The 24574-nt window shown below is 35.1% G+C and overlaps 1 protein-coding gene across 9 annotated transcripts in view; it reads right to left on the bottom strand.

The window, feature by feature from the left end:
- Positions 1–24574, bottom strand: part of DMD (dystrophin) — a 1947932-nt gene that overhangs the window by 686626 nt on the left and 1236732 nt on the right. For all 9 annotated transcript variants that reach the window (XM_064483309.1, XM_031445593.2, XM_064483311.1 and 6 more), the window contains 2 exons: positions 18109–18256; positions 15796–15945 (listed from right to left, as the gene is read on the bottom strand). In XM_064483309.1, coding sequence (XP_064339379.1) covers positions 15796–15945; positions 18109–18256 — 298 coding nt within the window. The remainder of the gene's footprint in view (positions 1–15795; positions 15946–18108; positions 18257–24574) is intronic.

Raw genomic sequence — 24574 nt, 5'->3', positions numbered from 1 at the left:
TCTAGGTAGACCAGGCAGAGTAGGACACACAAAGGATAAAAGGAACACTGGGCAGTCTCACCAGAATGGCAACCTGAGTGAAAATGACCAATGGGAGAAAATACTGGAAATAGCCACAATTGGATTACAAAGGAGCTGGAAAGCCTGAATTTTATCTTCTAGACAAATTTACCAAGGAACTTTTGCCCTGGCTGAGCCCTCAGCATCCCCTACCCCTAGTAGGTATACAAGGCATGTTTGCCTGGAGTTTTCTGACTAGTAGTGGCTCATGCCAGGAGCAACCCAGCACTGCAGAGCAGTGTGCTGGCGGTTTCACAACATGGCTAACATTCACACAATGGCGCAGCTGAAGGGCTTGAGGGGAAGGCAGATTAAGGTAGAAGTTTTTAATCTGTCACTGTTTTATGGCTTTATCACTGTCTGGAAAACTTTTTTTCAGCTCTGTAGGAATAATACTAAAAAAAAATAGCTAGTATTTATTGGTGTTTTACTATATACCAGGCACAGATCTAAGCTTACGTGTGTTACATCTCTCTATTTAGTCCATTTTTGTATCATCATTTTGGTCTCTATACTCAGATGAGGAAACCAAGACACAGAGAGTCCACACCGCTAGTAAGGAATGTGTGGTACACAGTCATTGGGCTGCCCCAGTTAATCATGTCTCCCAGAATCCAGGTCTATGCATAGCCCACTCTCATTGTGACTCAGCTTGGCCCTACGCCTTAGCTTTGGCCAATGGGATATTAACAAATGTGATGCAAACAGAAGCCTGAAAAGCACTTGAACATTGGTGATCTCTTGGAACTCTTCTTCATAGAATCCAAACACCAAGCTGTGAGGAAGCCCAAGAAGACACATGGAGAAGACCAAACAGAAACAAACAGAGGCTGCTGGCCAATAGCTCCAGGTGAGTTCCCAGCTGGCAGCCAGCACCAACTGCCAGTCATGTGAGGGAGGCCATTTTGGATTTTCTAGCTTTCCCAGGGCTTTGGCTGACCCTATGTAAAGCAGAAGAATACTGTGATCAACTCTCAGAATCATGACATATAATAACGTTTTGTTGTTTTAAATCACTTTTAGGGCAGTTTGTTACATAGCCTATATAACTAGAACAGAGTGGAACCAAAATTTGAATTAAGCCAGCTAGTAATATGCAGAACTATGCAGAAACAAGTCAAATATCCAAAGCCAAACAGAAGCCCATTTTTAAAAAGTCCCTGAAATAAATACTCTGCACTGCCTCTGCCAGACTATGTGATGACTATTGGGCTCTCTTACCTTATTCCGTCTCTCTTCGTCTTTCCTGCTCTTAGGTGAATATACACAAAATCCTTTCTGGTGACATTATCTTAGCTCTCAGGAATAAAAAGTGACCTTATTACATTTGTGGATATTATCACCACTCTTTTCACATTTTAATTAGCATCAAATTGTAGGAAAATAATTACGTAAATTGTTAGTGGAGGCAGTGGCCTTCTGTCTCTTCCAGGATTAATATAATGACTTTGGGTCCCAGTGAAGAATAAGTCAATGACAAGGTTGGCATCCAGGTCAGAGGTAGAATGAGAGAAAGGAAATATAAACTTCTTGTGCATCCAGGGAAAGGCTGCCCTTAACCCTGAGCAGTTTCGGTAAAAGTATCTAGAACTAGGGAACTCAACTGAGATTTTTTTTTCCAGACCAAATTATTGTACCTACTATGTGTTTGTCTCATTGTTACCTGAAACAACCATTCCCTCCTCCTCTGCACTGTGTCAGGCCCTCTGTTATAGGCTCTTACGCTGTCACCACAATTCAAACTAAGCAATTATTACTTAGATGGTGGGATTATATAGAAAGCCATCTTATTCCTTCCATCTCTGCCTTCAAAGAAGTTCTATTCAATCATCCTTCCTCGCTTCTATTTGAAATCTTGGTTTGATGTAAGGGGTATGGGGAGGAGTGTGGGAAAGCACCAGATTCATAATATAAGCTTTAAAGAGATGGTCCTGTTCTTATTATCTTTGGGCTTGTTCTTGCTCCACCATTAAGATTTGGGTAGGAGCAGAGGGTACGACTTTCACTTTATAGGTTCTTGGACAATGAGGAGCCACATCTGCGATGAAGATATTATATAACCCACAGGTAATGGGCTTTGAGCTGGATTTAGTAAGTGGATGGGACTATGGGTGATCTGTCTTGGGGAGGTAGTGACCGTGCACTACTGATGGGAAAGAAAGTGCAAGGACAATTGCGGCATTGTTGTGGAAAGTTTTAAATGTAGCAATGTAGTGAGGATAGCATAGCTATCTTGGTAGCGTGGTTTCCTTGAATAATTTTTTAGAGCAGAAACTATGTACCCAGGCTGGGCTGTATGTGAAAAAGATACAAAGATATTGCTTGGCATTGAAATTTGGAGTCTCTTTATCACAGTAGCTCAGCCTCCAACCTAAGAAATCTAAAAAGACAATGAGAACAGCTGCATTTATAATTACAGAATTAGTTTTAATGTTTGCCTTCTCCCACCAAATATATGTTCTATAAACACAACTTTCTATTTTGTTCATAACTCTATCCTCCTTTCCTAGCATGATACTTACCGTATCAGAGACACTCTATAAATATTGACTGTATTAATAAATGAATGTTGCTACCCTCCGAGGATTTGGCATAAAGTATCCTTGAAAAACTTTGTGACCCTCAAGACTACTGGCTTTTGAGAGTGTTGATTCTGAGCTAACATTATATGAGAGTCAAGATTAGCTGATTAGAAGGCTGAATACTTAGGAATATATCCTAACTGAATATCTTGCTTTTGAGATGAGTGAGAAACCTGAGAGATTAAAGGTAATGGTCAATTGACTGCATTGATGACCTTCCTATATGCACACTTCTTTGCAATATGACTTTTAAAGCTGTTACCATCAAGAAGTATAGCTTATTTCCGTAACCCTTGAATCCAGACCGGCCTTGTGTCTTGCTTGGCCAACAGACTGTGTTAGAAATGACAAGGAGCTAGCTCCAAGCCTAGGCCTCAAGAAGATGTTCTTCTGCTTCCTATATTAGAATCCTATTTTTCTGCATGGGAAAAAGTCTAGGCTAGCTTGCTGGAGGATGAGAGATCAAATGGAGCAATGGTGAATCATCCCAGCTGAGCTCACCCTAGATAAGCCTGCCCCCAGCAACCCATCAGCTGATTGAAAATGCATGAGTGAGCCCTCCTGAGATCATCTGAGCTTCTGCTATATCAGTCCAGGTGACCCACAGACTGTGTGCAATTATAAATGGCTAGCATTTTAAGTCAGTAAGTTCTATGGGGTAAGCGACCTACGTGATTCACTTTGTAGCACTGGATAACCAATATCTAGGGAAAGGCCAGAAATGGGAGTAAGGCGTGGTTGAGAATTCTTAAAAATACCAGTCTTAAATCTTAATAAAATGCTAATTTTCTAAGTGTAACTGAAGGCAGGCACAATGCTTTGCAAAGACACCTGAACAAAAATTCACAGCAAACTAATGGAGGTAACCAGTGGAGAAGGGATTTTAGAAGATCATTATTACAAGACTTAATAGCTACATACTCTTTCTCAGCCATTGCCTGAAGCAGTGGAGGAGGTAAAAAACACCTTGACTTTTCTCCTCTCTGTTCTCCAGTCCCTTGCCAATGCCTCCTATTGGCTAAATCTATCCAGAAGCAGGAGAGCAAGGAGGCCCGGGTAATAAGGTGGGCTGAAGTCAGCCTCTTGCAATATACAGCATAGGAGGGAAAGGACCTGGAAGGGATCTGAGAGCACAAGGTATTGAGGAGGGCATGTCTGGGTATAAATCCCCAAAGGGCAATTCTTCAAAGGTATACACATGTGCTCATGGGTTCTGTGAAAGTTGAATATGTATCCTCTGGGGTTGGCTGGACGTGCTTCACACCTACTAAGAGACAAAAGGTTTTAGAAAAAGCCTCGCCAGTATCTCGAAATACACTGCCTGAATATTCCACTGAATGGGACTTCTGATCAAATCACACACAGCTTCTTGACAGCCATTCTTTATGTCTTTACTATGTAAAATGGAGACCAAGGCCTAGAGCATTGGCATCACCTGGAAGCCTGATGGGACTGCAGAATTTCACCCTACACAAGACCCACAGAGTCAGAAACCTCATTTTAGCAAAGTCCCTACGTGCTTCATGTATGCATTAAAGTTTCAGAAATGCTGCTCTACATGATTACAAATGGACCCTCTCTTCCTTACCACTGGTATTAGAATTTTATGATGCCTGTCTTTTAACAGTAATCCCAATTTAAAATATAAGAAAGTATTATAATATATACTGTATCCTTAGTTCCTCAAGTGAACCCTGGGGATGAGAAAACCAGCCTCATAAGGCACTGCCAATGTAAACATGAGGAAATGGAGGCAAACAAGCTAGTGAACGGTGAATCTGCACTGGGACTAAGTTATTAACCGCAATTTTAATGATCCTTCTAGGACTGAGATGAGGTGTGGAGGAGGGAGGGAAGATGGAGGAGGGACAGCCATTACACAAACCATTACAATATTTGAGATCACATTTCAGAAGTAACCACATAGGAGTTAAGTGAGAAACTGGAAAGCAGTATCTTAAGAGAACTGATTCTTCATTCAAAGTAGAAGTGATTATTTAATCACGTTGCATTCTCATTTCTAGGATAAACAATTGAAGAGGTTAATGTTAACATCTTCCTTAATTATTTTAGTACTTAAAACTTGTTTTCATCTGCTCTCAAACTCTGTAACATCTTAAACATCGAGTGTCTTTTCTATTCATTTTCCCATTTCCTGGGTTATCTTGTATTTCTTGCCAATGCATGAGTATATACAGCACCTGAAAACTAATTTTTCTTTCTCCCTTCACCAGCGTCATCAATGACTCTAGCAGAAAGCGGCGTATCACTGATATAAACAAAATAATAAGCAGCTCATACGACATAATAAGAAAAAAACAAACAACCCAATCTAAAAATGGGCAGAAGACCTAACCAAGCAATTCTCCAAAGAAATACAAATGATCAATAGGCACATGAAAAAATGCTCAGTATCACTAATTATCAGAGAAATGCAAATCAGAACTACAGAGAGATAAGGTATCACCTCACACCAGTCAGAATGGCCATCATTCAAAAGTCCACAAATGACAAATGCTGGAGAGGCTGTGGAGAAAAGGGAACCCTCCTACACTGCTGGTGGGAATGCAGTTTGGTGCAGCCACTATGGAAAACAGTATGGAGATTCCTCAAAAGAGTAGGAATAGACTTACCACATGACCCAGGAATCCCGCTCCTGGGCATATACCCAGAAGGAACCCTACTTCAAAATGACACCTGCACCCCAATGTTCATAGCAGCATTATTTACAATAGCCAAGACATGGAAACAGCCCAAATGTCCATCAACAGATGACTAGAAAAAGAAGAGGTGGTATATTTATACAATGGAATATTATTCAGCCATAAAACCCGACAACATAATGCCATTTGCAGCAACATGGATGCTCCTGGAGAATGTCATTCTAAGTGAAGTAAGCCAGAAAGAGATAGAAAAATACCATATGAGATCATTCATATGTGGAATTTAAAAAACAAAAACAAACAAAAAAACAAAGCATAAATACAAAACAGAAACAGACTCACAGACATAGAATACAAACTTGTGGTTGCCAAGGGGGTAGGGGGTGGGAACGGACAGACTGGGATTTCAAAATTTGTAGATACTAACAGGCATATATAGAATAGATAAACAAGTTTATACTGTATAACACAGGGAAATATATAAAAGATCTTGTGGTAGCTCTCAGTGAAAAAAAAAATCTGACAACGAATATATGTATGTTCATGTATAACTGAAAAATTGTGCTCTACACTGGAATTTGACACAACATTGTAAAATGACTGTAACTCAATAAAAAAAAGTTAAAAACAACAACAACAACAATAAAGCAGCGTCAAGGAGGTAACTGTATCGGTCCAGGATTTGTAATAGAAATAGCAATCAAAGCAATCTTCAGGATGGTCATTTAAATTGTGATTGAGTTACAGATTATCATTCTTTTATAAATGTCTAAATAAGTCTGAGAATTATTGCTCTATTCAAAATTGTTGATGTCACCCACATCATGGAAAGGCAGAATGTGTCACCTTCATAAAAAATTTATTTTTAGACTGCCTTTAAGGTATGATCATCAGTCACAGGTTGCCTATAGATCACAACTATCAGGACAAACAGCTTTTTTGAAATATCCTTGCAATGACTTTGGTTTCTGGACCATTTCCTGGTCCATCTCTTTCCCTCCACACTTGGCCAACCATGCCAAAGATGGTGTATACTTTTCCCAGTGATAACTGAAAACGTTCAAAAATTATAACTGCACCATTCAGTTCAAATACTTTTACTTCTAAAGCAAAACAGATTGATTTTCTCCAGCAGCAAACAATGAAATTGTCTCTTTGACATCTTGCAATTAGTTCTAACATCAGTAAATAGATTTAAAGGCAGCAAAACAAAAATTGTCCATCAGGTTCTTATCAGTCCCTTCATAATCCACACAGTGGCCTTGCTCTGAACTATAAGGTGGATAAATGAGGGGAATGCTGATTTTGGCATCCAGCTTACTCTCAGATAATCTAGCTCATCCTTCTCAGCTGACATGAGACAGAAATAACATCAAAGGGTGATAAACTCTTTCCTGCAAACCTGGGGTTCCACGGTTCACTGGCCCCAGGCTTAATCTATCAATCTATTTTCTACACAATAAAAGGTAAGAAATCCATTACAGATCTGTTATAAGCCCTGGCAGGTGGTCTACAACAAAAATGGAATACATCAACCACTCCAGCATACAGTGTCCCTTTTCTAGAGTTTGAAGCATTAAGGGTCTGCTGACATGCATATAGTAGTCAGGATTTAGTATTAAATTCTTTTAGGTACATAAACTCATACATCTTGCAGTATGAGTATAAAGATATGACAGAAAAGTTCATTTTGGGTATGATCCTGATCTTTTACTAAAAATAGCACTGTTACTCTATTTTATCATTGCATTACTTATTGGCTTTGCACACAATATAATAAATGAAACTGGGTTAGAATTTACAGTCCTGTGCTCTCAAATACAGCTTTAATCTTCATTTGTTATTCAACCTCAGTTTAAGGATTTGGTGTATGAAAACCTCCAATTAAGGCTATTTCAAGATTATTAAATTATTAGAAAGGCAACTCCTCTAGTTTCAGGGTTGACACTATATAATCTAGTCATTCTAAAGAGAAGGCATTCCAGAAACAAAAGGAACAACTTTTTATATCAGCAAAATCTCTTCTTATTATATCATTTCTTTTCCCTTCTAAAATTCATTGCTATAGGGCAAACATCTTTGTGCTTAATAAAGGACTTACTTCAAAAATGTTACGCTGAACGTCAGAGTTAGGAATTTCTTTCCTTTTTAAATCATCATTATACTTTTCTTCATTTAAAATTCATTATGAACAGGGAAGAAATTTTCCAAGAATAGTCACATTTGTTCTTCGTCTGAAATTAGTTTACCTTTTTAATAAAGTGTGGTCCACATCATATTGAAATGACAAATTTTCATACACAGTGCACATTGTCAGTATGTATATAGTGGAAAAGTAAAGTTTTAATATAGAAATGAATTGTTGCACAAGTATCAGTGCTTTATAATGCATGCTGGATTTTTGTTTGCTCATATTTTTAAAAATAGCATTGGACTGAAATGAACAAATTGTCTAGCATTAGGTTGATGTTTCCTAATAGACCATTAACTGGATCCAGTGAAACTTTCTACTACACATGCTTTCTCATCACCCCACCAAAAAGGAGGAAACCAACATGGAGAATGAAGGTAGAGGAAGGGGCAGGGAAGCAGTGTGGAGGCTCAGTTACACTCTGTCTGGATTTCTGAGTTAAAGGCAGGTGAGTAAATTGCAAAGATGCTCAGTGTTAAAAAGGCCATCTAAAATTATGCTCATGCTTAAAACGTGAAAATGTTGGTGCTGAAAACAATCATGGACTACATGGACTTCATAGCCAATGGAATGAGAAAAATTCATCATTTCCCAATACTTTTGACCTGAAATGCTGGTTGATCATAGATAATGAGAATAATGAGGTCAATGGAATGGGAGAGCACAGGCTAAAATCCCTCTGCGCCTTCCATTAAGGTCCTTCCATGGTCTGGGTGCCTCTGTCTCTCCTCTCATTCAGCTTTTGGATTCATAGTGGTGACATGTATTTCAGTTTTCTCCCTAAGAGCCATATTTATAACTGTTTAAGATGGTGAATATTATTCAGCCTTAAAAAGAAGGAAATCCTCTCATATACAAGAATGTGGATCTTCCTAGAGGATATTAAGCTAAGCAAAAAAAGCCAGTCACACAAGGACAAATACTGCATGACTCCACTGATATGAGGTGTTTAAGATAGTCAAACTCATAGAAACACAGAGTTGAATGCTGGTTACTAGGGACAAGGAGGAGAGGGAGACGGAAGTTGTTTAATGGATATAGTTCCTGTTATGCAAGATGAAAAGCTTCTGGAGATCTGTTATAAAATATAGTGCCTATAGTTAACAATCCTGTATCATACTCAAGAAATTTAAGAGGGTAGATCTCATGTTAAGTACTCTTACCACACTTTAAAAAAAAAAGGTGACTCAGCAGGAATTTTGTGTTTGGTCTTTGTGTTTTTCTGTTTTAGCACTGCACCAATTTTTAAATTAAAGCTAACATTTTGACCAATTTCAGTGTGCCAGATACTGTGTTATGCATTTCCCATGCACCGTCTCGCTGAATTTTCACCACAACCTGGAAAGTATATTCTACAATTGCCTGGATTTGGGGGAAAGCATGGAATCTGTAAGCCATAAACCTTACTATTCATCACCATGATAAACTGCCTCCTCCCAACTCCTTTTGCTTTTTATTTGTTTGTAAAACGTCTGACCCACATTCTTGGCATTGCCTGAAATTTCAATCATTTGGAATGTTAAAAGCCACATATTATTATAAACTTATTGTCATTAAATTGTGATTAATTTGGTAGTAATGGCAATCAGGTTTCTTGGACAGGCCAGATTTCTTAACTTCACTAAAGTGTCAAAAGAACCATAGCATTGATGTTCTTATTCAATAAGAATAATAATACTTATTGAGGACTTTGTCAGGCCCACCTTAAGAGTTCATTTTCATAACTGAGTGACCAAATACATTTTTTTCAATCTTCTAAAGGGGAACACTCATGAGAGTGAAAGAGGGAGCTACTGAAAATTATGATGAGGTAATAGGCAAAACCATGATTGTCAGAGCCAACTGAGAGGTACTCATGACACACAACCTAGTAAGGACCCCCGTTTCAGTGTGAAATTATAGGAGGCAAAGTCAAGGATGCTTTTGTTGTAAACTTAATTATTACTACCTCACTCAACTCTCAGCTTCAAACTATTTAGCAAACAATACCTGTATTGCTATCAATATTACAAAAATTATTCCTCTATTAAACCTATGCTACATATATTTTTAAACCTTATTTCTTCTAGGTAAAGTGGATCAGATTTTTTTTTTATTAAGACATACTTAACTGAAATTCACTTTCTAAAAAAATTTCCTATTTGTGTTTGTAAAACATTTTAAGTCTTTATACGCATTACTTAATAATGGCAAAATATGAGGCAAAAATTTAAATTTGTTCAACAAAATGAAATTTATTTATTATAACTAATAGGAATGTAAAGTTACTTAATGTCAAAAATAGTAGACATATAACTAATTCTGAAACATAAATATGCTTTCCTGTATTACACAATCACAAATGTTCCACAGGAAAGGACGTTCTGGAAAATAATTTGAAAACATAGCATCCAGTTTTCCAAAAAGGGCAAAAAGCAAAACAAAAACTCAGTTTCTTAAAAAGAACAGTTTTGTTTAAAAAAGTTTTTACTTTCAAAGGATCAATGGAATGAAATGAGAAACCATGTTTTTTTTTGTTTGTTTCTAGTACATTATCTACAAAAAAAAATCATTTGAGCATCACTGAAAAGTTAAAAAACTGTTCATTTTGGAATAACTTTTGTATTTAGACAATGTGTTCTCAGATAAGTCACATAACCTTTCTAAGACTCAGTGTTCTAATCTAGAAAATGTGAGAGTTTTTCAGCTTTGTTAGGCTCCTGCCATCTGAATAACCTTATGAGTCTACAAAATAAATGTTCCATCTTTCCATCTTTCAATTCAGGAAGCATACAATACGATTCAAAAATAAAGACTGATAAAATATATTTTGGTTCTAGATAATAGGGAATTGAAAAAAAAAAAAACACCTACACATAACGTGTGGGGAAAAAAGGGGACACAAAATGACAAGGAGAAGATGAAAGAAGGATTAAAAGATAAAGAGTCAAAAAAGAGAGAGAGTAGGGAAGAATGTGTCACATACACTACACAGGCTGAAAAAAACCTGACACATACAAATACACATATAGAAAAGGGGATTCATGATAGACTTGCAAAGATGGTAATTCATAGGCAAAGACACTATTGTCAGAGAAAGAGGAAGAGAGTGATATGGAGAGGTAGGAAGGGAGGGAGAACCTCCCCCCACACACATATACACAAGTTCAGAGCATGTACAAAGAAGTATGACGAGTAATAAATATTGAAATCAACACAAAGTCAGACGTGTATGATCAGAATGAGATGCTCAGAGAGAAGAAAACACACAGAGGCTACTTTAATAACATTCCCATTTTGTAGATCTTAAGGATAATATTGTTAAAGACTGTAAAGCTCAAAATATGCATTAGATGAAAACGAGGATACCACTTCATGATCCTTATCTGGAGGAAGCCATTCAGCTTCAAAGTAACATTTCCCATCTCTGCTATGAAGAGCCACTACTTGAGCCAAAGCAAGTCAACACAGTTTTGCAATGAACCCATTATAGGACTCCCTTAAAAGGATAGCTGTATTATCTCCAATTGCTGTTTTCTCTATTCAGTAAGAAAGATAAAGATGCCAAAGTAATTGGTCAGTTGGCTAAATACACAGGGTTCAACATATTAGAGTTAGCTGTGGAGAAAGGTAACTGCCACCAACGACTGTCATGGTAGGACATTTTTGGAGATACTATCTGTTGAGGAATGGGCGTGTTTGTATCCTAGCAACCATGAGATACTAGTCAGAATTTTAACACACATTGTAGACTTTGTAATGGAGATGGGGGGCTGGAGAATACAGGGAAGGGGTCTCTTTTATTCTTCCCTCTTCAAATGACTGAAAAATTGAGATTTAATGATGGTCAAGAATGTCTCTTAATCACCTTGACCATCTTACCTTTTTTTTTTTTACTATTCATTTATGTATTGACCTAAATCTGGCACTGATCATTCACTTCCTATTCCTAAATTTAAACCAACAGGGATAGGGTGGCATAAGGATTGAGAAGAGACAATTAATTCCCTTTTAATATGACTAATGAATAAGACTCCAAATTCTGTGACATTTGGTGGCAAAGGTACAGTATTAAAATTACACTTTTGGGATGAGACACAAATATTATGGATGATAAAGTAATATAAATCTACACAAGATGGTGTTTATAGCCTTAGTTTTAATTTTCCATCATAAAAACTTGACTTGTTACTCTGTTCCAGAACAGATAAAACCCTGACTCATGTTTCACTATTCACAAAGCTGCTACTGTGTTAGTTTTACATAGCTCACTCATATTTCCTTACAATTATAATTTTTTTGTTTCTTTTTGTAATATCAAGTCATACTGAGATACAGTGGAATATTTTGGGGCATCTTTCCTCCTTCTTCCCCTTCCTATAAGTAATGATTTTATTTGCGTTGTTATGTGGCTACAAAATTTAATTACTAGGAAAATATATTCTCTCCATAACCTAGTATCTATATACTTACATAGCTATTTTGAAATTGAAAAGTGAAATTTACATTTTTCAGTTGGAAAAAAATTAAATTAATTTCTTAAACAATTCTGATTATTCACACAACTGAAAGAAAGTGTTGATATATAAAAATAAAAGGGGATTTTTCCCAAATACCTAGTTGCTTAAATTATAGACATCAAAACACAAATTTTGAATTTAATGTTATAAGGTGGTACTTATTTCACTTCAAAAATATTTGATCAGTCATGTAAATAATCTATTACAGGAACTTTAGCATCAATCATCAATTTAAAAATATAATGAACAACCTGACACAATTCAAAATTAAGTCTCTATTATTTTCTTTTCAAATCATCTATGTACAGAAACTTTCTTTGGTATAACTTCTTCATATACCTCTCAATTTAGTCAGGTACTGATGAATAACAAGTGATTCTTTAGAAGCAATTGTGCCATTTTTGAAAAAAGCCATTTCATATTACATGAAAATTATAGTTTTGCAATATCTTCTTGGCATGGATTTGCTCCTGGGTTAAACGATGACAATTTGCTTTATATTTTGGATTGAACAAAGTTAACAGGTATTCAATATGCTCAGTAAGGTAGCAGAACTGTGGTCAAAAGTGGATAAAAGGTTTCAAAATACCCTTGTAAGGTCAAAAGCATATATAGACAGCACATATGGGGACATATAAAGTGAAGGAGAAGAAGCCTTAGATCTGACCTTGGCAAAACCTGCAGAGCATTTGGATAAAAGATGCCAGTGTTTGGGATTAAGAAGCGTGTAAAATTTGGGTTCTGAAAGTCTGTAGATGGAAATTTGCTTTTATATCAAAACTACCACACAATAAATGGTCTTCTCTCAGCACTTACCTACAGGCAAAAAGAAAGATAAATCAAAACAAAAAGTGTGTGGTTCTTAACTGAAGAAATTGAATTTCTCATCTGGAAAGAATCTAAGCCATTGGTATGAACACCTCAGAATAAAGCCTACTGCATTATACAAAGAGACTTAAAAGACCTCTTTCAGCAAGAGACTGAGCTCTCTACCTTAGCACATAAAGTAAAATACCGCAGTCAACAAGACCCACCCAGGTACTTAGAGCTTGCTGTCCTTCTATTTCCTCATTCTTAAATATATCACTGCTGTATGAACAAACTCCACAGCCCCCAAAGAGAAAGTGGCTTACAAAAGGACAAATTCCTTGAAAGACACAACTTACAAAAGCTGACACACAAAGAAATAAAAATCTAACTATCCCTGTATCTACTGAAGACATTGACCAATTATCAAAAAGTATCACCAAACGAAACAAAACCAAACACCCCATACACTGAGGGATTTACAAATGAATTCTTCCAAACATCTCAGGGAAAATGACACTAATCTTCAACAATTTCTTCCCCCAAAAAAGAGAGCACCTCTCAACTTGTTTTCTAAGACTCATCTAACATTGTTATTAATACTTGAGAAGGACTAAAACATATTACATACCATTTCCTGTCATGAACAAAGATATAAAAATTCTAAAGAACATATTAGAAAGTTGAATCCAGCAATCTATAAAAAGTACAAGACATCGTGACCAATAGGATTTATTTCTGGATCCCAGAGAAGTTTCACACTCTAAAAACAATGGCTGTAATTCATAACATTCACATGGAGGAGAAAAATCATATAATCATTTCAATAAATCCAGGGAAAGTATACGATATGTTCAATATCTATTCGTAATAAAAAATTGGGATTAAGAAGAAATTCCTTAATCTGACTAAGAGGATCTATAAAAAGTCCTACAAGAAGTATCGTATGTAATGATCAATTACTGAAAGCTTTCCACTTGAAACAGGGAAGAATCAAGGCTTCCCATTATCACCACTTCTTTTAAACATTGTTTTGGAGGTCCAAGTTTATGCTAAAAAAAAAAATCATAAGGATTGAAAAGAGAGAAACTACCTCTATTTGATGACACAATTCTGTACATTAAAAAAATTCAAAAGGTTTTACAAACCATTAATATTAATAACTGAATTTAGCGAGGATTCTGAATATGTGCTTAACAGAGAAAAATCTATTCTGTTTCTATATACCAGCAACAAGAAAAATTAAAATTTGAAATGAATCCCATTTATAATGGGAACATAATGTCAAGTATCTGGGATTAAAGCTAATAAACCATGTGCAGTTCCTCTTGAATGAAAACTGTAAAAAGGCATTAAAGAAGATCTGAACAAATGAAGGGGTGAATCATTTTCATGGATTAGATGACTCAATATTGTATAAAATTTTAATCAATCTACAAATTCAACATAATTCAAATCGGTATCCTGGCAGGCTTTAGTAAAAATTGACAAGTTGGTTCCAAAATTTATTTGGTAAACCAAAGAATCAAAATAGCAAAAACAGTCTGGACTAACAAGAACAAAGTTGGAGGATTTACACTACCAGATCCCAAATTTTTTTTATAAAACAAGTGTGTGTGTGTCATACATATTGTATATAAAAATGCATATGTATGTATATATGTGTGTATGTATATAAACACATATATGTATATACACACATAGATATGTGTATATGTACATAAATACATTGTACATATACATACACACATAGTTGAATATTATTCAGTCATAAAAAGGAGTGACGTTCTGATACCCACTACAATATGGATGAAATTTTAAAATCTTATGCCAAGTTAAATTAATCTAGACACAAAGGGACAAATATAGTATGAGTCCACTTATATGAAAAATCTAGAATAGGCAAATTTGTAGAGATAGAAAGGGAATTAGAGGTTATTTTGTTGGAGTAGGGTAGGGAGATGGGGAGTTATCGCTTAATGGTTATAGAAATTCTGTGTAGGGTGATGAAAAATTTTTGGTAAATAGATAATGGCAATGGTTGCACATTGTGGATATAGTAAATGGCACAACTGTACATGTTAACATTGTTAAAATGACAAATTTTATGTTACATATACATATTTTACCACAATTAAAAAAGTAAATATACCAAACTCACTGAAGGGTACATTTTAAAATGGATGAATTGTATGGTATATAAATTATATCCCAATAAAGCTGCTGAAAAATGACTGTTATTAAGCCAGTGTGGTACTAGTTGAAGGACAGAGGTAATCAAATGGAACAGAATAGAGAATTCAGAGCAGATTCATACATATACATTCACTTAATTTATGATAAAGCTGCCACAGCAGTACAGTAGGAAGAGGACTGTCTGTCGATAAAGTGATGGATCAATTGATGTTGTTTTTCATTTTAAGTTCATATGGTTTTAAACAGTTAATATGCATTAATTTGATTAACATTTTGAACTATTAGATTTTAAAAGTATCCAAGGTAGAAAGACAAATACTCACAAGTAAGTAAATAAATAAGTAAATAAAAATAAATAAAACCCTTTTTGGAGAAGGTAAGCATGTATTAATCATTGATCAAGATATTATAGGTAAGGATAAGTAATTTTGATTTATGATACTTGTTGAGTTGAACCACCTTCATTTTCCTTACATATTGTCAATATACATTTGAATACTGAATTAATTACTTCATCTCTTTTCCAGTCTAATTCTTCAGAATAATTCATGTAAAGTAATAATGGTGCCTCTCTTGGAATGTGGTCTATAATGTACCATCATCTACCATCACCATTCCTTCCATCCACAACAAATCATACAACCAAATCAAATGGTTAAGTTAAAAAAAACCCACAACAACAATCCACAAACCAGTCCCCCTCCTCCACCCCCACCAATTAAACATTGTGAAACAAAACAAATGCAAATGCTTGCAACATTTAACAAATGTGACAAGGAAGATGGTTAGTGTCTAACCTTTATCCACTGAAGATTTGTCTGCTTGAGCTTATTTTCAAGTTTATCTTGCTCTTCTGGGCTTATGGGAGCACTGACAAGCACTGTTCCTCCAGTTTCATTTAATTGTTTTAGAATTCCCTGGCGCAGGGGCAACTCTTCGGCCAGTAACTGAAACAGACAAATGCAACAACGTTTAAAATAAATTACAGCACAATGCCAACTACCTTGTCTTTGCCTCTATTGATTAGTCTAACAAAACAAAACAAGACTGGAAGGCCCACTGATACCTCAAATACCAAGTTTTCTACAGAGTGCAGAGTGGGTGGACTGAAATACCCACTCCTGAGTAAATCAGCCAGTCTAAGAGAGGATCAGGGTATCTTATCCCTCAGAGACTTTTTTTTTCAAGAGAAAAATGTTACATAGCATGATGAGCTCTAACATAATATCCCAAACAGTGTCAAGAGTCTAAAAACACACCTCTATCCAAAATAGAACAATCTGGATGAATTTAATCATCCTCTCAGGTATTAAGCCTTCATGCTATAACATACCAGTGAGTAAGAAAGCACATCATATTAAGAGATAACTAACATTTTTATATAAAAATTCTGTAAGTTAGATCCTATCAACTTCATCTTACATAGAAGGAAACTGAGACAGAGAGGTCAAATACCAACAGAGAGGTTAAATACCAGGTTCAAGGATACAAAAGTAGCAAGCAGCAGAGCTGTGATTCAAACTTGGGCGGTAGAATTTAAGAACCCTTAATTTTGATGACTCCACATCCCTGAAATTCTCTTATTCACTTAATATCTCATTAAAAATGCCCTTTCCCATGACCTACCAAACCACCATAGTTTTATTAACTGTCTTTAATTTATTTGTGTCATCTATAGCTGCAGTATTCAATACAATACCACTACCCACATGAGGCTATTTAAATTTAAATTAATTAATATTCAATAAAATTAAAAACTCAGTTCCTAGGTCATATTAGTTACCTTTCAAGTATTCAAAAGGCACATACAGCTAGTAGCTACTGAAACTGATTCTGTGGGACATTTCCATCATCACAGAAAGTTCTATTGGACAGTGCTGATCTAGACTGTCTAAGAAAAAAGGAAATCAATGCATATTTATTAATAAGTGAATGTCATTAAACATGTCTCTTAAATGAGTTTTCGGTTATATTGCTAAAAATAACACTCAGTACATTTAGAAAAGATGAACATTCAAGAACTGACTGAGTTTATTTTTCCATGACATAAATATCTTCAAATGAACTATGGATCAAAAACTTCTTTTGACTCTCAAATACACAGTGCATATCTGACATATATTAGGTGCTCAGTATTTGTTTACTGAATTAAGCAACATTTTTATCCTAATTCTTTATCCTCTACTCAGGTACAAATTTCTTATTTCACAGAAATAAACAGTTGACCCTAGAGTCTTATTTGCATGTGAAAACCAACTGAATCATTGATAAAGAAAGAACTCCATTTCCCTTTGATTGTGTGACCTTGTAAAATGAGGATAATAACAACCATTTTGAAAGTTTGAGATTAAATAAAACAGCAGATGTAAATATATCTAATACTTAGTACTTAATAGAGGATAATTTAATATTAATTTCTCTTTCCCTTTCACCTTCTCTTCAAGAGTTAAAGTAAAACAGATCCAAAAGAGTTCCTTTCTTCAAACTAAAACCATGAAAGTTAATCCAACTGTACAATCAAAGCGTCTCAGTCAGCCAGGTGAGGTAAGCAGTAATAAGCAGACATCACAGTAGATGGGCATAAAAAGCCACTTGAATAAACTGCAAATCCATTCAACCAGTGTAGAAAGTGAACTGGTACTATGTCCCCGGTCCTTACTCCTCTTCCGATCCCCAGACAAAACAAACCAAAACAAAACATTGCTTCAGGTAAATCGAACACCTTTAATTAGAGGTTGTAGTAGTGAGATTGATTCAGCAATTAAGATCCTCCCTAAGAAATGAGATTCATTTCTATAAAGATTCTCCCCAGTTTCTTAAATAATTTGGACCTGTGGAATTCTCCATTAAGTCTAAAATAAATTTCAAATTAGTTTTAAAGGTACCACCATGCGTTTTACAGGCACACACACACTTAAAAAAAAAAAATATATATATATATATACAGTCATTAAGAAACACTAAGTTAAGACAAAAGAAAGTTGTGAGAAAGCTAGTGCAGAACTATCAATAACCTAATGGGCAGGAAATCAATTATTAAATACATTAAAAAAAGATTCATATACTTTTTATGCAAGTAGGCCCTGGGGGATTTTAGAAAATAAAATTACCTTAATTTCTTCAAGTTTTCCTTTCAGTTGCTGCTCATTTCCAGGTTCAAGTGGACTACTAGTAATGTTATCTGCTTCTTCCAGCCATAAGATAAATTCATTTAAATCTCTTTGAAATTCTGACAAGATATTCTTTTGTTCTTCTAGCCTGGAGAAAGAAGAATAAAATTGTTATAAACAACATACTTCTCAAGCCTTATTATTTTTTTTTAAAGAAAACTGAAAAAAAAAAGGCACACATTTTCAATAAAATAAACAGTTTAAAAGATGTTAACAATATACAATTTTTAAAGCAAATGTATTCACAGAGCAATTTCAGTATCTCAAAAATCTCTGAAAGGTAAGAGATTAAAATTGGTTAAGAAAAAAAAATTCCAGTAACATTATTATTATACTAGAGCAGTGTTTCTCAGCTTCCACACTACTGACATTTAGGGTTGGATAATTCTGAGCTGTGAGGGGCTGTTCTGGGCATTGTAGGAGGTCTAGCCGTATCCCTGGTCTTTCTCTACCAGATGCTGGTAAGCATTCCCAAGTTTTGACAACCAAAAATATCTTGAGGCATTGTGAAATACCACCTTGCGGGCAAAACTGTCCCTGGTTGAGGACAACTTCACTAGATTAAGTATGTAATATGAAGTTGCATGTTTTAAAATGCTTAAATAAAATAACCTTATGGAAAATTATGGGGTAAAAGTAAAAGCAAGAGCATTAAAATAAAATCACCGAATTACTGCATGTTGAAATGTTTTCCAAATTATGACTCACAATCTTTTTTGAGGAAAGAGGGAAAACGATTTAAAATACTTAACATATGTTGTACTAGTGTAAGATTTAATTATAAAAACACACATATTGTATGTTACTCAATTAGCCATAAATTTATTTTTATATATTGAATCGTAACACAACTGAGCAAAATGGGCTGCACTTAAAATAATTCACAAGTTTTTGGTTTTGCTTTGTTTTGGGAGCTATATATCTCTTGTATGTAAGTTTTAACTGAAGTATAATATACATATAGGAAACTGTACATATAACCATATAACTCAATATAGTTTTAAAAAATGGATACACACAAAAAAAGAAAAAGAATAGAATGTTGGCAGAAACTCAGAGGCCCCTATTGACCCTTGCAGTCACTACCTTGAAGTGTAATCAGTATCCTATTAATTTTGATTATTTTTGTCTGCATTGAACATTACATATATGGAATCATGTACACTGTCTTTCATACAACATAATGTTTACAATCATCATCCATGTTGTGTGTAGTTTATCTTCCTCAGTGTATAGTATCAAATTGTATAAGTATGTAAATACATTTTTGTTCGTGGATATTTGAGTTACTTCCATTTGGGGGCTGTTTGGCTTAAATTTTTGTTTTGTTTTGCTTCAAGTTAAATGTTTATTGAGGGCTTACTAACTTTCAGGAGTTCTACTGGGCATTACAATCAAAGATAGACATGTCATGTACCTTGCCTTGAAGATTTCACAGTCCCTAAGAGGAAACAAGCATGTATATGGAGGACTATGATGGAATATTGTAAAGAATATATTATTTCTGGGGCAGGACACAGGAGATGTTCCAGTGAACACAATAGTTTATCTGGGTCTTGAAGCATGGAAAGAGATCTTATTCACAGCCTCTGCGAAGACAGGGCATTAAGAGAACTACAGTTACACAAATTCCCCAAACCAGATCCAGTTACTGGATTTATGCTGGTCTGCACTCAGTTTTGTTCTTTGATGGGAGCTTGTCCAAAGTCTGTCTGAGGCACATGAGAAGACATACTCTTCTTTGTCTATTCTCAAAATAGTAGATCCTATAAAAGACCAAGTCATAGTATGGGATCCTGTGAAAATTCAAGTCATATTATGTCACCATTCCACTCAAAACTCTTCCATTGGTTCCCAATTCATTGACAGCAAAAGCCAATTTCAGCATTCTATGAGGGCCTAGATCTGGGCTGTACAATATAGTAGGCGCCTTCACATGTAGCTACTGATCACTTAAAATGATGTAAGGTGAATTGAGATGTGCTGTAAGTGTAAAATGCACTGCAGATTTCAAAGATTTAGGTACAAAAAAATCAGCTCTGTACTTTCCACTCAATTTTGCTGTGAATTTAAAACTGGTGTAAAAAAAAAACTATATTTAAAATATTAGAAAAGAATGTAGAACATCTCATTGGTACTTTTAATATCATGTACAAGTCAGAATGATAATATTTTAATATAGTGAGTTAATAAAATATATTCACTTCACCTGTTTCTACTTTTTCTTAAGAAAATGCATCAAGTAGAAAAATTTAAATTACATATGTGGCTCACTTTATATTTCTATTGAAGAGCAATGATCTATAAATTCTGCTGATTCTCTCTCTCCTTCTCTCTCTGACCTCATTTCCATCCACTCTCCCTTACTCTTACCTTTCTTGAGACCCACTGGCTTCCTTACTGAGCTCCCCAAACACACCAAATGAGCCCCCACTTCTAAGCTTTTGTACTTGCTGTTTCTTTTTTTTCCTGCCCAGAATTGCCTTCCCTCACATATCAGTCACTGCTGGTTCCCTCACCTCCTGCAGGTCTTTCCTAAAGACTTTAAATTACACTTCTCCCCTCAAAATTCTGTTACTTCTTCCTGGTTTATCATTCCTTTTACTTCTTAAAACTAACATACGGTATAATTTGGTTATTTTGTATACTGTCTATATCACACTCAGGAAATTAAGCTTCCTGAGGGCAAGGACTGTGTCTGATTTATTTATTACAGATATCCTTGCTTCTGGAACCATGCCTGGCACAGAACAGATGTTAAATAAATAACTGTTGTGTAAATGAATGAATTCTGCCATCATTCTTTTCAACCTTACATGCGTTTCTGTTTTTCAAAAATCTTTCCCATTCTTTGCAAAACTAATTCTAAACCATGATCTAATTTACTCACCAACGTGTACCACAGTATTCCACCAAATGAAAGACACCTTCAGTTGCAGATTATCTAATACCAATGTAAGTGCTATCAGCATGTGGGTTGGGATAGGGAATACTGCTGATTAAATGATGACACATTACTTAGTGGCTTTATTCATTTAAAAAGTAGAATATCAGTGAAAAAAATTGGTGAGGTATTCTTAAAATGTCTTCACATTTAGAGTCAGAGTCTTCTACATCACTTTTCCCTTTAGAGTGATGTCTGTCATTTTCCATACAGTGTCATCCTGTGTAATATCAAGAGTGCTGACAATGTAGCACTTCATAAGAGGGCTACACTATTGTTTCTTAGATTTGCTTTTAAACCACATGTGGCCTGGCTAGCAGGAACTGTAAAACCCAGCCTGATTTCAGTGATGTGAATGTGATAAATTGTGCAGCTCAGAATAAAGTTTGGCTTGTTTGCATTGCCCCCATCACGGATATAACAACTCAGGTTCTTTTGGCTGCTACCAAGTTGCTGGTTGTTTCAGGATATTAAAAAAAAATCATAACATAATGACAGTTTACTGTTACCTTTAGTTTGTAATTATGAACAGATATTATTATTGGCATTATCTGCCTGGTGTTTGAGCTCATTTTCTGTTAATAGAGTTAGTAAAGACTTGGCATTAATTTCCATGGGAACTAGTGTTTGATTATATGAGTTCTTGCCAATGACAAATATTTTGGCTCTCTTGTACATGTAAAGTAAGGATGCCTACATTAATGCCTGATATTGACATTGCTGGTTACTGAAGTATTTGAGATTTAGGGAGGAAGGGTCAAGAGATGAAGCCGCTGAGGTGGCTGTGGGCAGGGTAATGAAGCAGCTAGAATATTTTATTTTAATCCCTAGGAGATGAACTACTCAAAGGTTTTGAGTAGAGGAGGATTTACTTCATTCATTCACTCCAGATACTGTGTGGAGAATGGATGTGGGCGAGGGTGGTAAAACAAGAGACTGAGGAATCAAGTATGAGACAATCACAACAGGCAGGTGATAAAGTAATAAAGGTCCAAATCATGAAGATGTAGCAAGAGGAAAGCAGATGACAGGATAAGTTTAAAAAGTAGAAGGAGATTCAACAGGACTTGTTGGTAAAGGGAGGGAGACTAGCATTAGCAGCGAATAATTATAAAGCACCTACTACAGGGCAGCCACTACATCAAGCACCAAGTCCCCACATCACTACTATGTGGTGGGTACTAGTCTCCCCTCATCTACAGTATTTTGCCCAAGACCAAACAGCTAGTAAGTGGTCAATCCAGCATTCAGTCCTGGGTCATCTACATCCAGAGACTGTGCCCTTCACTTGTTCAACCTCTTACATATGGTCTAGGAGTGATTCTACCTTATCTGGCTGAATAGATGCTATTTACTCCAGCTGAGCTTACATTTAATTGTCTCAGATATTTAGGGGAAATTACTAGTTTAAAAAAATAGATCTGGAACTCAAGGGAGAGAGGAAAACTAAGATTATGGACTCCAGAGTCATCAGCAATGAGTCGGTGGATAAAATATAGCCTTTGAACTAATAATGTACACTTCATATCTGGCATCCTCTGAATTTTCAGGTTAATGATAGACAATTTTCCCTCCTGCTTGCTTAATTTGAAAAAATAAAAGAAGGAAAGGTCCATTTCACAGCCATTTATTGATTTCCTATGAATGGGTAACCTGTGGCTCCTGCTCCTCCCTCAACCTCCCTACTTTGACACAGAAAGTCAAAGGAATGCCTAGTGTGTTCTTATGGCCCCTCCAAAAGCTACACAGATTTGTGAAGGAGTTTTTCAGCCCACCAAATACTCAGCTGAAGGAGAACATGGTTCTCCCTTCTTCCAGTCCTCAGTAAAACTTTGCAAAAACCTGGTTACATTTGTAAAATCTAGACAGATGGTAAGGATTTTCTCAACCTTCATCAGAAACTGATGACTTTAAGGGATAAAAAACCCAAAACCTAACAAAAATTTGGAGTAGAAAAGAGTAATATGCAAAAAAAAATTAAAGAAAAAGACCCAAACCTAGAATAAAATTCTAAAAGCAAATACCTCTACCTCCACTTCAGACATATTTCAAATTAATTACTTGCATATTTTTTCCTGTCAAGACTATCCAGCCAAGAGAAAAAGTAGAAATAAACTTATTCATTGTAATTGAGATTTATATATTTAATTGGGATCAAACTCAATATAAGCATTTTGTACCTATTTTTTCATTTAATACGTTACTGTATTTCCTTAGGTCATTACTATTTGAAAATTAATTTTTAAGATCTGAGTAATAAGCAATAGATGAGTACACCATATTTTACCATTTTTCTGTCATTAGACATCTAGTTTGGTTCCAATTTTTCATTGTAATAAATAACCCTGTAACAAATACTTTTGTTTATGCATTTTGGCTCATGTATCTGCTAATTTTCTTGAATAAGGAAGAAGAGTTAACAATAATAACACTAAGAATTCAGATGCCCACTGCTAAATTACTTTGCAATGCTGGTAGTAAGGATATGCAAACACTTCCATCAACAGTTACAAAATATACATTTTTAAAACAAGTTATAAAATATGAAAGTCTCAACATACTTTTTTACCGTTATTGAGCATTACAATCTATATACTTGATAGAAGAAAAACAGTTTGTCATGGTATACTTTTTAAATTTTTTATTAATAGAAAAGTTAAACAATTTGTATACATGTGCATATTTGTCATTTCTGTTTCTACTGTCAAACTATGTGTGTTGCTCATTTTCCCTCCGGGTTTTCTTATTTGTTTCTAAGGGCTCGTTTCACATTATCTTAAAAATGTATTTACTGAGAATATTTTTCCAGCTCTCCTTTAATCTTTTTAAAAATATTTTTGTTTCTAAATAAAATTTTATCAATTCCTTTGTTATTTCCTGCATTGATTCTACTCTGAAAACTGTGACCATCCTACAGTTGTTTAGATATTTGCCTTTACTTTACTCTGGATCTTTATATGTTCATTAAAAAAAAAACCTAAATGCTTAATGTATCTCAAATTTATATAGTTAAGTATAAATCTTGAGGGGTTTTTCAGAAATTGATATTTTTTCCCAACACAATCTGTTCTCTATTGACTTGTGGTGATTTCTTCATTATATTTTGTGTTTTATATGTAATACGATTCTGTTCACAGATCTATCATAGATTTTTGTGACAGCAGTGCACTACATCAATCATTGCAGCTTTAAAGGATGTTTAATTCCTGGCAGGTTAAAATTCTCTCCTACCTTAGCTATTCTAATTTATGTATTTGGTCAAATTACAAAATAAATTTCACTGGGGACTTTGATAAGGATTCCATTAAATCAATAAATTAATTTGTGAAGAACTACTGTCTTTCCAGTATAAATCTGCTAAATTTTCTATGTTTACAGTGTATTTGGATACAGAGTACCTGGGACTCATCTGTGCACTATAAATAATTAAGTACGTTTTCTAATTAACCTTCAGCATCAGTT

Source organism: Camelus dromedarius, chromosome X, assembly GCF_036321535.1.
Source record: "Camelus dromedarius isolate mCamDro1 chromosome X, mCamDro1.pat, whole genome shotgun sequence".
In the NCBI taxonomy this organism is placed as follows: domain Eukaryota; kingdom Metazoa; phylum Chordata; class Mammalia; order Artiodactyla; family Camelidae; genus Camelus; species Camelus dromedarius.
This window is presented reverse-complemented; position numbering and strand designations above follow the sequence as displayed.